This window comes from Pogona vitticeps, chromosome 1, assembly GCF_051106095.1.
Source record: "Pogona vitticeps strain Pit_001003342236 chromosome 1, PviZW2.1, whole genome shotgun sequence".
NCBI classification, from domain to species: domain Eukaryota; kingdom Metazoa; phylum Chordata; class Lepidosauria; order Squamata; family Agamidae; genus Pogona; species Pogona vitticeps.
In genome coordinates this window covers 347,954,540-347,970,139 of record NC_135783.1, presented here as the reverse complement: position 1 = coordinate 347,970,139, position 15,600 = coordinate 347,954,540, and the positions used below count along the sequence as shown (strand labels likewise).

The window sequence follows — 15,600 nt, the reverse complement described above, 5'->3', positions numbered from 1 at the left end:
TTTTGCTTCAACTTAAGAACGTTTCAACTTAAGAACACCATTCCAAAACAGACTAAGTTCTTAAGTAGAGGTTCCACTGTGGTTTCTATGGACGGAAAAGAGCAGATACGGATTAAATGGTTTTCAATGCATTCCTATGGGAAATGCAGATTCAGCATAAGAACTTTTCAACTTGAGAACCACCTTCCAATACGGATTAAGTTCTTAAGTAGAGACCCCACTGTGTTTAATATATATTATATTTAATCCTGTTTAATGCAAATGTGAATGTGTTAAATCCAATATATTATAATAAAGCTCTGGTTACACATTGCTCCATAGGTAAACCTCTGTATATATAGGGGATGGAAAACATTGAGAGTGTAGGTTGGGAGGCACCTCTGATATACCAGCTTTCTCCATAAAGGACGGCTCCTGGTAGGACCGACCCTCCACCCCCTTTGTCCAAGGGTGATGAAGCAAGGCGAGGAACAAATAACTGCTTGTATTTTTCCAAACAAACTCCTTACATTACTGTACTGCTTACATGGGAAGCTGTTTGGCCAACTTAAGGGCCCTCTGCATAGCTCTTGTGTTTGGAGCTGGGCTGTGAATATCTTTAAACTAGGGGAGTTGTGTTAGAGGGAAGCACTCCAGACTCTTGGGATAATGCTCTAGGGATGTCAACTGGATTAAAAGGCTATGAAGGAACTTGATGATTTGCCTGGATCAAAAAAGAGCTGTGGCATATTCTCTAAATGGGAGGGCTTAGTCTGCTTCTATAAATCCATGAAGGGTTCGGGAGCTTTCTGTACCAAAATTAGCAGACCACCCTTTTCCTGCTTTCAAAAGTGGTCTGGCCTTCAAGGAAACTGCTCGGCGAAAAGTCTGAACGTTGGTGTTATAAAAGGTGTATATGAAAAGCCCGGGACCTCTGCCAGCAACCTCAGGAATCCTGTTCAGAGATGTGGTGGTCATAAAGGGATTAAAACAACACATGTGGGTTAATGTGAAAAGAGTGACAAAACTATCCTTATTGTGCGGTTTGGGGGGGGGGGGTAGGAGGTTGGCAGAACCTTAAGAAAACGAGGGCTTTTGTGTGCCGCCTGAACAAATGGAAGTTTTAGATCCTTGGGCAAAAACACAAAATGCCTTCGTTTTCCTGTTTCCAAGGGTGGCTTGGACATTTTAGTCTGGTAGAGCAAGACGTAGATCCCATTGTGAAACATTGTACAGGCAGTGACCGTTGTCTAGGAGTTTCCCATTTCTGTTACGTGTCGTATAGGTTACGTCCTTGGTGCAATCGGTCACACGTCTGGTTGTGTGCCTGGTTTTGCAACCAGCGAGTGATCCAGCGCACAAGGGACAGCCCTCTAGAAGGGTAAACTCACTGTATGGTTGCACCTTATGCTCTGAGTTTCTCCAACAGGATTCTGGCCCAGGACTCTTATGACCTCTTAAAGACTGGTAAGCATTAGCATTAATAGACTGTAAGCAGTTTCAGTTTTGATGTCATGGACTGTAGTTCACCAACACTTGCATCCGGTGAAGTGGATTGTAGGCCTTGAGAACATACACCAAGTGACATTTGTGAGTCTCCAGATGTTTTGGTGTTTGTGCTTTGATGGTTTACACAGTATACTGCCGCGTGCTTCTGTTCTGAGGACTTTGGTTTTGCCACTTGTTACGATTGCAACACAGTAACATCTTAGTTAAAACTATTAAATAGTTATGTAAGAAAATTAGTTTCAGAGAGCTTTAAGGAATCATAGACTTTAAGCAGACAATGAAAGCTGTCTAGTCCAGTGGTTCTTAACGTGGGCGATAATGCCCCCCAGGGGGCGATTTCATTTTTCAGGGGGGCGGTAGAATGAAAAGGGGCGGTGTGGGGGCGCTGGAGCAGAAGGGGGGCGGTAGGGGTGCGCTGGAGCAAGCCAAACCTGTTACGATGGCTGCAGCTTTTTTACAGTGTGCATGAATATATATTTTTCTCCAGTCTTAATTTAGTTTCAGAGTTTTCATCTTGAAATTTTTAGTTCCTGCATTGTGGTTTGTTTTTATGCCCTTTTTGTATTTCTTTTTGTGTCTTAAAATTCGCTTGCAACTAAATCATTAAATGTTACTTTTTTGGGGCATTTCATTTTCTTGGAATTGAATTTTGTTTTCAGGGGTCATTGGATTTAAGTGTCATAAATAAATGAATGAATGAATGAATGAATGAATGAATGAATGAATGAATGAATAAATAAATAAATAAATAAATAAATAAATAAATAAATAAATAAAAAAAAAGATATCATCACCGCGGGGAGGGGGGGGCGATGATAACTTCCTCAATGGCTCAAGGGGGCGTTTCTTTCAAAAAGGTTAAGAAACACTGGTCTAGTCCAACCCTGCTCATTGAAGATTCTGCAGTGTAGGATGGACGTGGAGCATCTCATCCAGTGTCCGTTTAAATACAAGTGGTACCTCAGTTTACGAACACCTTGGTTAACGTAATTTTCGGTTTATGAACGAAAATCCATTGAAAATAATGCCTCGGTTTACGCATTTTTTCTGCAATACGAAGTAAGTTTGCATTGCACCTGGGAGGTTTACAGCACCGCCCCCATGCATGTATTCCACATGTAAAACCGCATATCAGTTTGCGAATTTTTCACATTACGAAATGTCCTGGAGAACACATTAAATTTGTCTGTACCTCTGTTAGAGAGGAGCCTACCACCTCTAGAAGCCATCTGTTCTTGTGTCAGCTTATACTGGTAGCTTGTTTCTCATTAAACTCACTGAAATACCTTTTCCTGCCATTTCTAGTCCTGCCTACTGGAGTAACAGAGAACAGCTCTGCTGCACCTGCAGTATGACATACTGTGACATACTTCTGACACGTGAAGATTATTTACGTTTTTCCTTTTTTATTTTATTTTTTTAACCTCAGACAAAATTTACCCAGCAATTTCAATTAGTCATCACAGGATTGGGTCTCCAGCTCCATACCGTCCAGGTTGTCTCCAAACCTCCAGTTTGCTAGTGTCCTTTTCAGAACATCCTGCCTGAAGCAGACACAACCTGCAAAAATGCAGTAGGGCTGTAGCCCTTATCCAGGTGCTTGGCCAATGTGTGGAGGCACAAACTGTTGCTGGCATGGGCTACGTTGCTCTATCCCACAATAACTTTGTATGCACCTTCTTGCACTCCCCAGTGACGATTGGTTGGCATGTAGTGCGAGGTCTGCAGAGATCCTAAGTGCTTTTAACGAAACACCCTTCAGTACACTTCCACTGATTGAGGTTTAGGTTTTGGACCAAATAGAAGGTTAGAGGTTTTGCACCAAAGAGGTTTGAAGCAGCCTAAGAAAATATTAGAGAATCACCTCCTGGTTAATAGAAGGGAAAGATATGGAGGCAGTGACAGATTTTACTTTCTTGGGTTCCATGTTCCCTGCAGATGGTGACAGCAGCCATGAAATTAAAAGATGCCTGCTTCTTGGGAGGAAAGCGATGACAAATCTAGATAGCATCTTAAAAAGCAGAGACATCACCTTGCCAACAAGGGTCTGCAAAGTCAAAGCTATGGTTTTTCGAGTAGCGATGTATGGAAGTGAGAGCTGGACCATAAAGAAGGCTGACCGCTGAAGAATTGATGCTTCTGAATTGTGGCGCTGGAGGAGGCTCTTGAGAGTCCCCTGGACTGCAAGGAGAACAAACCTATCCATCTTGCAGGAAATCAACCCTGAGTGCTCACTGGAAGGACGGATCCTGAAGCTGAGGCTCCAATACAAGACCCTGATGTTGGGAAAGTGTGAGGGCAAGAGGAGAAGGGAACGACAGAGGATGAGATGGATGGACAGTGTCATTGAAGCTACCAACATGAATTTGACCCAACTCCAGGAGGCAGTGGAAGACAGGAGGGCCTGGCATGTTCTGATCCATGGGGTCAGGAAGAGTCGACACGACTAAACGACTAAACAACAACAACAAGGGAATATTTGGCTTGCTCATTCCAGGTGAAATGAAGCCACTCTGAATCCTGGGCCAACTACTGGTGTCATGGTTGAGGGAGCCTCTGTGTACAGTTCCCAGTTCCCAGCAGATATTTGGGCCTTATTTGTGTACAGCATTTAACTTGTTCTACCATGTAAATATTAGATTAAACCTCCTCTTTGTAGCTTGAGTGAAACAAATGCTCAGCATTCATACATCTTGAGTAATTCAAGAGGCCTTCCAAAAAACATGATTTTTCTTTGGGAGAAGTGAAAAAGCATGCCAAAACCAATCCCTTTGCCATATGAAGCAGGATGACTTTGTTCTTTCTTCCCAAAGAAGCCAATTAAAAGGATATAACCTTTAATGGCATAACCAGAATGTAAGTTTAATATCATACAATGCAGGAATTCATTTTTGCTGTTCTTGAACAGATTCCATCAGTTTCTGCAAGAAGAATTAATCCTTTAAAGGTGCTTGGAGCATTGTGGGGAGATGCTAAAAGGCTGATGGGGCCATTTGGGCTATATTTAGAAGGGATTTGGCAAGGTTTTTTTTTTTTGGAGGGGGCTTAGGCCTGATTCACCGTGCTTACATCCCACTGGGATGTAAGGTGGCTTCAAATGCAACCTGAGTACAGTTTGGAAAAGCTTTGGGCCTGAACAATAATAGAAAGGTTCTGATAGTAAATATGGGTCTCTCATGTGTTGCATATATTTGTAGACAGTTGTATTACCACTGCTTTAATAGTCATCTTTTCTATTAAGTTGCTTCGTATTATCTCACTGATGGCTCTTCTAATTGTATTATGAGAGCATGTTATATTTTCCTAGAAATAATTATTAGCTCTCGAAGGCTTTCACGGCTGGGATCTGATGGTTGTTGTAGGTTTTCCAGGCTGTTTGGCCATGTTCTTAAGGTTTTTTTTTCCCCTCACGTTTTGCCAGTCTCTGTAGCTGGCATCTTCAGAGGACAGGAGTCAGAACTCTTGTCTGTGCTCTAGTGCAGTTTGTTGGATAATTGATCCCACAGCTATAAATACTCAACTATCCAACAAACTATACCAGAGCACAGACAGAGTTCTGATTCCTGTCTTCTGAAGATGCCGGCCACAGAGACGGGCGAAATGTTAGGAAGAAAAACCTTAAGAACACGGCCAAACAGCCGGAAAACCCACAACAACCAAATTATCAGCTCCTTGGTGATTTTTTTCCTTTTTATGTGTGCCTCCCATCTCCTCCTCAATCATCCATTCTTTCTCTTTCATTTTGGTTCTTGATCCTGGGAGACCCAGCAAATTCCTGTCCTTGTTAATTGTGTCCCGGGTAGGGCAGCCTGAGAGTTTGTTCAGATTCCACCTGGCACCGACAGGCCTGGTGTACATCTCCTGAATTATGCAGATTGGAACTAGGTCTTGAGCATTCTACATAGGAGGAAAGCTGACACCAGAATATAGTGAATATATTAAATAAATAAGCAATGGCTGAACACCTGTTGCTTAGCATAGTAACTGGCACTAGAGTAGGCCCATTGAATCAGTTGGTATTCGGTGAGTCAACTCCTAAGTTGATTCAAATGAAGCTACTCTAGCTGCAGATACTATGCTAAAATAAGTCATGACTCAAGTAGGCCAATTTGAATCATAGCCATCATTAATTGGGTTTTGTTCCTTTCCTTTCTGCCTTGCAGTGACACTGCTGTGCATCCCTTTCACATTTAACATCTAACAGAACTGAAGAGTAGTGTCTGATGTTGGCTTACTGGGTGTCAGCACTATCCTACCTGATTCTCTGTTGGGAGGAAGATATGGTCCTTACTACCCCTATCTAGTAAGGGATGTGGTGGTGTTGCGGGTTAAACTGCTGAAGCCTCTGCGCTGCAAGATCAGAAGACCAGCCGTCGTAAGATTGAATCCACACGACGGAGTGAGCTCCCGTCGCTTGTCCCAGCTCCCGCCAACCTAGCAGTTCAAAAGCATGCAAAATGCAAAAATTCAAGTAAATAGGTACCACCTCGGTGGGAAAGTAAACGGCGTTCCGTGTCTAGTCACGCTGGCCACATGACCACGGAGGATTGTCTGCAGACAAAACACTAGCTCTGTGGGTTGTAAACGGAGATGAGCACTGCCGCCTAGAGTCGGACACGACTGGACAAATTGTCAAGGGGAACCTAAACTCCTATCTAGCCATCAGGTGGTGGGTAGTACCCCACTTGGCAATGGAACAGCCTTCACTGACTTCTAGATATGCGCACCGTGACTATGTTTTAAAAACTCTAGGCTGAGGACTGAGTTCCCATCACCTTAGAAGTCAGGATTAGCGTTAGAACTTTAAGCTACTTGTTTGGATTAAAACTTCCAAAATCCCCTATCCAGCATGGCCACTGATCATGGATTCTGGGAGCTGTAGTCCAGAAAAAATGACTTTCTGGATTCTGAGAAGGGCATGTGCCTCAGGCAGGGGTAAGATCCCATTCTACTACCTTTTCCAGGTAATGCAGCATCACTGAGCTCAGCAGAAAGCAGCATGTTCGCCATGTCTTGGTTTTGTCAACTTAGCATCTTCACAAAAATAACCTAGTTAGAAATAGTGCCCACGTCTGCCTATTCTGGTTATTAGGTGCAAAAAAAAAAAAGACTGTTGGAAAATTGTAATTAATCAACGTCTTCCTTTCATAACCTCCAGCGCCTTTACAGCTTTACAACATTAGTAGGTCTCATTTGTTTATGGCGTCTCCTCTATAAAAGCTGGCTTGTTTTATGTGACCTTTACACAAATCTTGTGCTGTTGCAAATTCGAAGATGCAACTGTGTTTGGGCTATTTTACTGGTGGTCCCACGTTTGCTCCAGCCAGTGTTGCAGCTCTTTCAGCTTTCTTGAGGCCGCATATAAAAGGCGGCGGGTGGGTTGCATGTTTATGCTTGAATGGCCAAGGCAGTAGAAGGAATGACTCAAACCTTCCCTGCCGCAGCTTGGACCCAAGAGGCGTTGAATCAAAGCAACTAGCTGTGATCTCAGTGGCTTGTAGTGGAATTGGGAAAGCTGGTTCTCATTTGCAATGCTGTTGCGAGTCTTGAGGCAGGTAGTTGCCCAGTCATGACAAGAAAGTCCCTTACCCAGAGCTTGGAAAAAATGATTTTTGGACTACAAGTTCTTGAGTAGAGTGGTGCCTCGCTTAACGACGTTAATTCGTTCCAGCGAAATCGCTGTAGAGTGAAAACGTCGTAAAGCGAAATAAAAAAGCCCATTGAAATGCATTGAAAACCGTTCAATGCATTCCAGTGGGCTGAAAACTCACCGTCCAGCGAAGAGCCTCCATTTTCAGGTGCCTGTAAAGCGAAAAATGGCTCCTAAACACTCCCTATTTTGCACTTTTGAAAACGTTCATCACTAATTATTTCAAGCCTTTTCTGTTTTCTGCCAGCATTAGCGTGCGTGGCAGCCTATTTATGATTCTTTCACTGTATCTGAATATAATCCATCTTTCCATAAGCTGGACAGGAAAAGAGGTAGAGTACACGTTTGTCAACTGGAAGCCATTCTGTTTCTCCATATTGTGCCCTAACAGTAACTTCTTGCCAAGAGTACAGCTTGTGCATCGGGACAATCAGATGTTGTAGCTCACCCAGTCCTTTTAAAACACTTAAATCGCTTTTTGTGAGCCAGCCATTCTCAACCTTAGGGCTATGGCCATAAGCACGATAGGAGAGGAATATAGGCTGAATCAGGATTATATAAGTCACATAATGAAACTTGTAAGGTGAGGTGATCTGGAAGTTGAGTCGTGGCAACTGGACTTCTTTCTTGTTAGGTTGAAACGTTTCGCTGCTTATCCAAGCAGCTTCTTGGACTGAACTTCCAGATACTTTTAAGGTGGTCTGTGAAGAATTGTTTCCTGTCTGTGGCCCCCTTCAACTGCTCCAGGGGGCCCTAGGGGGGCCATATGCCACCCTGTTGAGAATGGTTGTTCGATTGCTTTTGCTGTACTCAACCAATCACAAAACTGATTTTCTTCTGAACTTCTTTAATGTGCTCCAGTAGCCAAAATACGTTTGCAAAGTTTGGTTTCCTTGGCTTCAAGGCTTAGCTTCTATGGAAAAGTGTTCAGCGGTGGGAACTAGAGAAGCTGAACTTTCAGCCGTTCCCGTCCTGTAGGATGAAATGCTTGTTTCTGCACTCAAACAATGTCTCTCTTTGTTCTAGGTATCTAAACCACGTTCGAGCTGCCTGCCCGCAAGATCTGGCTGGTGGCTACACTTCCTCTCTTGCCTGTCACCGAGCTCTCCAAGATGCCTTCAGCGGGCTGTTTTGGCATCCTAGCTAGCTTGGGCGTCGCCTACATGGGAGGAAGGCGAGCAAAGCAAAACTCACCTGGAAATGGCAAAGCTGCCGTGGCCTATTCCTTTTTTGTTCTTTTTTTCTTTTACAAAATGGTGGAGCCAGCTGTGCTCAGGTATTAAAAACTGTGCAGAAACAATCTCTAAAAATGAAGGTTGTGTGTGCATCCTTTTTTCTCTTCCCCCCCCTCTTTTTTTTTGGCAGAGGTTGGGAGTGGGAAATGCTTTAAGACACTTTGCTGAGAGGCTAATGGAAGATGTGAATAATTATTTTGTTTGGTGTGTTTTGAGGTCTCAGAAACAGACTTGTAAAAGTTTTAAAATAAAGCCAGACTTTATTATTATTATTATTAAATTCTGTGGTTTCTATCTCCACTTTAGGCTTTTTATTTGCACAAGCACTGAAATGATATTTTGATTAAATTTTTACGGTGTCACTCTGCAATAAGCACATGGGCTTTTCTTCCCATAAAACCAGCTTTTCCTTATGCAAACAAATGGGTTTTCCTTCCTTGAAGCACGAGATGAGAAAGGGCGGCCTGTACCCGTCTCCGCTAATTCATCCCACCTTGTGTCTTGAATGATGAAAGTTAAGACCCGGCTAGAAAATGTGCTCGTGGTGCGAACAAAGTGTGGGCCTTCCAGCTACTTCCAGTATTTCTCACCACTGGTTTTTGCTCACACCTTCTATCTGCCTGTCATTTCAGTGCATCTGCTACACGCTGGGGCAAGAAGCAGGAACTTTTAAGTTAGGTCCTGTGTGACACTGAGAATAGCTGGCATGGAACTTACTTCAAATATCTGTGGTTACATGCTTTTATTTCTGTGTGGTAGGTTTGTATCTTGATCTGGAACTAATTGTATTGGCTCTTGCCTTTCCATTGGACTACTTCAGCGACATGGAGAGGGGGAATTTGCTGTGTGGGTAACAGTCTATCCTCCATATTATTTTACCCAGGCTTCGTGCTCTGGAGAGGACACTCCAGCTTTGCATACAGCATCGAAACAACATGGAAAGGGATTGCCACTATCAAATTGGCCTTCTCAGCCACACTAGATGATGTTCCAAGTCCTCCATACATAGTCTCTCGAGACTGAAGGATGCCTAGCACGATTGCTTAAGGGTAGGGGGTGGGCAAAGTGCTGCCCTCCAGATGTTGTCAGAGTGCCAGCAGAAGTTTTGAGACAGTGACCTTAGCGGGGGACCTAGAAGGCCCATTATAGATGCACTTGGACACCCCTTGGTTAACAGTTTGAAGCCAGCAAATCCTTCACTTCCAGAAGCATTGCATTGGAACATCACCGAACCCACCCACTTCATGGATGCTGATCCCGTAGATCACTGGTTCTTAACCTTGGGTTACTCAGGAGTTTTGGACTGCAACTCCCAAAAGCCTTCACCACTTGCTGTGCTGACTGGGGTTTCTGGGAGTTGCAGTTTAAAAGCATCTGAGTAACAAAGGTTAAGAACCACTGCCGTAGATGATGGCTGCAAGTCAAGGGAATTTTTTTGCACACATCTGGCACTCTGACCACTTCTGGTCAAAAACAGTCTAACTATCTTGACATTTTCATTGGTTTCTGATTTTGCCTATATTTCACGTGCACCCCTGGTTTTGAATTGTGCAACACTCTGATATGAATAAAAGACTGACTGACCTTGGTCACTGCTGCATTTCAAACAGAGAAAGCAAAGTATGCTGATAACCTTCGATGCTTTTGGACTCAAAGCCTTCCGAGTCCCAGCCAACATGGCCAAAGTCAGTCCAACATCTGGGAGGGACACAGCGTCATCACCCTGATTTAGCATCAGTGCTGTTTCTTTAATCTATAAATAAATTGTTTACGAAGCAATTCTTTTTTAAAAAGCAGCCAAAATAAAAGTGAATATGCTGCTGGACAGGAGAGCAGTATCTACCCACTAAAAACACAACTAATCTCTAACATAAGCCCAAAGGAGGGAGCAGGGAGAAGACTGAAGCAGAAGAATGAGTAGTTGCTCAGAAGCTGACAACCTCATGAGTCCTCTCTCAAAGCATGATTTCCTCCTCTTTACCTATTTGTCTGTTACTGTGGTAGAGGCAGGGCTGGTATTCCTGCATTTGATGGGATAAAGTTGATTTCTGCCATGACAAGACTAAAACGAGACTGGTGGTAGGAAGTCCGCTAGAATACAGCTTTGCAGGCATTTTTGAAACAATTGACTAGCAATGTAAAAAAAAAAATTACACCAAGAAGGGCAACGTAATTTATTTTAAACTGTGCAATTCTTAAATAAGAGGATAAACCTCTGCAATGTAGTCTTGATCCATGGGACTGTCCCCTGCGTAGCTGGAGCTCTGCAGTGGAACAATAATTCCTTTTTGAAGAATCTGAAGCTATCAGATCACAAGAAGTTTATCATGTTTCTCTGGTTTTGCCATTTTCATGTTGCATAGATGCTCTGCTAGCCTTAGTCACAAGGCAGTATGAAGTCGCTGCAGTTTAGGCATAGGTGCAGAAAGAAATGGTAGGGCTACATCTCGAGTTGTATTGCTGCCTTTCAGGGGTGAGGCAGATCCCCTCGCCACCCTTTCTCCTGATGTGATCCACCAAGAGCACGGTTGGACACATTGTGCATCTTTTTCTGATCCCCCTGTTTTTGTGTGTGTTTTTTTTACATTTTGTGCACATAGGGCAATGATGGCAAACCTTTTTGAGCCCGAGTTCCCAAACTGCAATAAAACACCCAACCCAGCGGGTGGCGGCAGTGAAAGTAAGAGTAGTGGCAGCAGAAGTGGGAGTCCCGGGCATGGAGGTGCCCCCAGACCCCACTCCAAGATCCACCTCCAGTCGTGCCCAACCCCGTCAGTGCCCATAGCTCAGCCGGCCCACCACCACCAGCGCCAACAGCCCCAGATCCTGGTCCACCTGGTGTCTGCAGCTGCAGCCACCTGCTCAGGTTTTGGCTGCCGGGGTAGCGATCCAGCTACTTATGGCTCATGTGTCCACAGAGAGGGCTCTGCATGCCAGCTGTCGCATGCATGCCATAGGTTGGCCATCGCTGGCCTATGGTAATATGGCTTCATATTTATATAACTCTTTACTAGAGTCCAGAAAGTTGCTTTTTCGGGTTTTGACTGCTAGTGTGTCTGTCCTGGCGTGATGACTTATCTACTGAACATTCATTATATCACCAAATAAAGAGATTTTTTTTCTAAACCAGAATGGAGGTCAATATAATTTTCCACTTGGTTGACTGGATGAGACTACAAGAAGGCAGAGATGGGCAAAACGCAGCCCATGGGGTACATACTGTTCCCCAAGAGCCTAAAAAACAACCCCAAAACCTTTTCTTCTGAAAAATATGTCATTCTATGTACCTGGAAACTAGCAACAGCAAAGGTTTGGGTATAAAATGGGATTTAGACCTCTAAACTTCAAAAATAGCCCTAGTTTTTTTTTAAAGGCAAAAGAATTGAGTCACGTGTGTTTGTATTTTCAGGGTCTACTGTGACCCTTAGACCTTAGCGGAAAAATATTGACACCAAGACCCTCCCAAGTTGGCCAACTTTAAATCTAAGACAGATATAATTAACATGTAACCTGGGGGCTGCATGCAACTCTCCACACACACACCCCGGGGCCCAAACGTGCTTCTTCAGCACTTCTGATTTTTTTTTTTTAAAGGGGAGTTCTTGAAAACCTCTTCAACCAGGATGTGACGGGGTGTGGCATGTTTGCTATGGTTTGAGAGGCTCAGAGCAATCTAAAAAATTAAAAATATTTTGGCCATTTGAAGGTGCGAGGGGAATTTTTCTGTTAAAAAAAATACCACCACCGCATAAGAAAAAAAGGGGGGGGAGTGGTCATAGGTGTGGTTCTCCAGTGTTCGAGATTGGCCCCTTGCAGCCCCTAGATGTCTGGAGACGGCCCACCTTGGTCACACTGCAAAGGAGGTGGTTGAACAGTGACTTCCTTATTCACAGCTGTCTTATACTGTACTATAGTAATGTCCACACTGGTGTTTTTAAAAGAGAGGTCACTCGTGAGTCAATTTACTGTTCAAAAGTGCATTCCCTGCTTCACATAATCGACACCTGCAGTTGCTGAGCAGTAAACTACCTGTCAGAGCCTCTTTCCTTAAGATTGTCTCCCGGGACCACCCATTCTTCCCAGGCTTCATGGTTGCAAGGGGCCACCCAAAAGGAGGCCTGGAAAATGACCACTGGGAACCGGGCGTTCCCAATGGTGGCTGCGACACTTTGGAATGTGTTGCCTGCACATATATATTAGGCTCCCTCCCTCTTGACCGTCAGGAAATGTGTTAAAGCCAAGCTTTTCATGGAGGCTTTTAAGAACACTGTCTCCCTGTGACAGATGTGTTGAACCATTACATCTGAACTTTAATTGTCTTTTGCTGTTGCCGCTAGGGATTTTCTGCTAGTATTGTTTGTTTGTTTGGAGTATGCTGTGTGTGGTTTAATCTGTAAACTGCCCAGAGTAGTGGCTTGCCACTAGATGGGCTGCATACTGTATAAACATAATAAAAAAAATGAACTACTTGCCAAGGAAATTTGCCTGAAGATGTTGCCTTACTTGATATATTTCATAACTAGACCCACAGTGGATCACATCAAACAAATACCTTTCAATAGGTGCCATACATTTCAGAGGACCACAGGGAGTGTATGAGGACTTCAGGTGTGAGAGGAAATAGGTTCACAGTCCTGCTTTTGCAGTTTATATGCTGGCACTTTTCTGCACGGATCAAAAGTGCAAGAAAGGAACCTAGGATCGTTGCTCATATCAGAAGATTCCCACACAATCTGTGGGCCAGGAGAGAGACGTTCTGGCTGGACCACTTCCTAATGGTGGGAGTTCAGAATATATTCATTTTCCCCTTTTCTTTATAAATACGTACTAAGTGAATTTTACCACAATTTTTAAAAGCCTCCTTTTCCTCTAGCTCGTAGAATACAGCTGTCACTGTTGCATTACAAACATATTTTAATTCACGTGAATATCTGCTAGACAGCAGTCTTTACACTGGTATCTCATTTTGTTGCTAAATCCACATGGATGATTTGCAGTAGAGGCTGTCATGCCCTACAGGAAAATATGTTTTCTATCAATAAGAGTAAATTTTCTACCTAGAGCAAAGGAATAGGCAATTCCTCTCTAGAAAGAAACATATAGGAAACAATGAGTCACAAAACATAAGAGAATTGTGTCATTAATCCACTTTAGATCTACTGTATTTTGTCTCTGAAACCCAGAACAAGCTATAGAAGTTCACTAGAAGAGAGACAGCTGTTCTTTTATATAAGAAACATATTTCTGTAAGCCAGTTATTCAAAGAACTTGTATTACTGCTGGAAGTGTTCAAAGATTGTCAGACTACAAGTCCCACAATCCTTCATCATTACTTATGCTAGTGAGTGGCACCCTAACGACATCTGAAAGGCCCAGCTGTCCAACTGTGCACTCAAGAATTGGAAAAGGGAAGGCTATGAATTGAGACAGATTCTTAGAATCACACAGTAATGAAGTTGGAAGGGGCATATATTACCATCACGTCAACCTCTGGCTTATTTAGGAATCCAAATCAAAGATCTGACAGATGGTTATCCAATTTTCTCTTGAATACCTCCGGTATTGGAGCACTCATCACCTTTTGAGGTACAGTAACTGGTTCCATATGAGGGACGTGGTGGCGCTGTGGGCTAAACCGCAGAAGCCTGTGCTGCAGAGTCAGAAGAACAAGCAGTCGTAAGATCGAATCCACGCAACGGAGTGAGCGCCTGTCACTTGTCCCAGCTCCCGCCAACCTAGCGGTTCGAAAGCATGCAAATGCAAGTAGATCAATAGGGACCACCTTGGTGGGAAGGTAACAGCGTTCCGTGTCTAAGTTGCACTGGCCATGTGACCACGGAAGATTATCTTCGGACAAACGCTGGCTCTATGGCTTGGAAACGGGGATGAGCACCGCCCCCTAGAGTCGAACACGACTGGACAAAAATTGTCAAGGGGAACCTTTACCATTACCTGGTTCCATGGTTGTGCTGCTCTAGGTAGATCCTAGTAAACAGTAGCTCAGAAGGAAGTGAAAGGCAAAAACTGCCACTGGCACACATCTTACATTACACCACATCCCAAGTCCTTCCAGTATCTGATACAGGGCCTTGTTTCCAATGGCATCTTGTGCTATGTCTGTAGTGGTCCTGCCACTATAAGCTGGCGAGCCAGGGTGGCAGCAGGCCAGGACTGGGGAGATCCTGCACAGTCATGAAAGCGAGAAGGTGGTTGTGTGGATTAATTAAGAGGCAGGGGAACATACAGGTTTGATCCCTTTAAATAAGAGCAAAATGGTAAGTAAACGAAGTAAAAAGCGTTAAGTAAATATGGGATGGATGTTTGTGTCAGCAAACGACGTCAGTTTGTTCAAAGCAGTGGAATACTGCATGTGAAATAACTTTCTGAATTCATTTCCCTAATCAGTTAAGTGTCAGGAATTGAAGTGGATGTTGTGTTTGAACAGATAAATCTGAACTGTGCAGACGTGATCTGAACTTTCTGAACAGAACTTTGTGCAGCAACATCGGCACACACTAGCGGATCCGATCCCAATGAAAGCAATAGAGACAGTTGCGTATACAACCAGACCTGGTGGTCAAGTGGTCTGAAGTATTAGGTGTTAATACTTGGCCATTATAAATTACTTCAGTTATCTGCCTACAGAGCTACAATTACTCTAATTTTAGCTGGCTCCTGGGAACTTCTGTGGGCATCTATTTATTTATTTAAAATATTATTACCCAGCCTTTCTTCTCAAAAGGACTCAGGTAAACGTAAAGGTTCCCCTTTACTCTAGGGCGCGGTGCTCATCCCCGTCTCCAAGCCGTACAGCCAGCATTTGTCCGTAGACAGTTTCCGTGGTCACGTGGCCAGCGTGATGAGACACGGAAAGCTGTTACCTTCCCACCGAGGTAGTACCTATTTATCTACTTGCATTTTCCCATGCTTTCGAACTGCTAGGTTGGCAGGAGCTGGGACGAGCGACGGAAGCTCACTCTGTTGCATGGATTTGATCTTACGATGGCTGGTCTTCTGACCCTGCAGCACAGAGGCTTCTGCAGTTTAACCCACAGTGCCACCACATCCCTTGCCAAAAGGACTCAAGAGGACTACAAAAGACTGGCAGGAGGAGACTGTAGGGATAATCAAAGGCAGATGACCTTCTGCTGTGCTAGTCAAGTCATATATTCAGTAGTGCAGTAAGTGAGTATGTCCCAAAACATGTACTTCCCCACCTTGTGACAA

At 43.8% G+C, this 15,600-nt stretch overlaps 1 protein-coding gene across 2 annotated transcripts in view; it reads left to right on the top strand.

Annotated features, from left to right (window-relative positions):
* MNAT1 (MNAT1 component of CDK activating kinase) overlaps positions 1-8,653 on the top strand; it is a 142,021-nt gene extending 133,368 nt beyond the window's left edge. For both annotated transcript variants that reach the window (XM_020813209.3, XM_020813210.3), the window contains exon 8: positions 8,165-8,653. In XM_020813209.3, coding sequence (XP_020668868.3) covers positions 8,165-8,285 — 121 coding nt within the window. In that variant the 3' untranslated portion in view covers positions 8,286-8,653. The remainder of the gene's footprint in view (positions 1-8,164) is intronic.
* Positions 8,654-15,600: the final 6,947 nt, after the last annotated feature.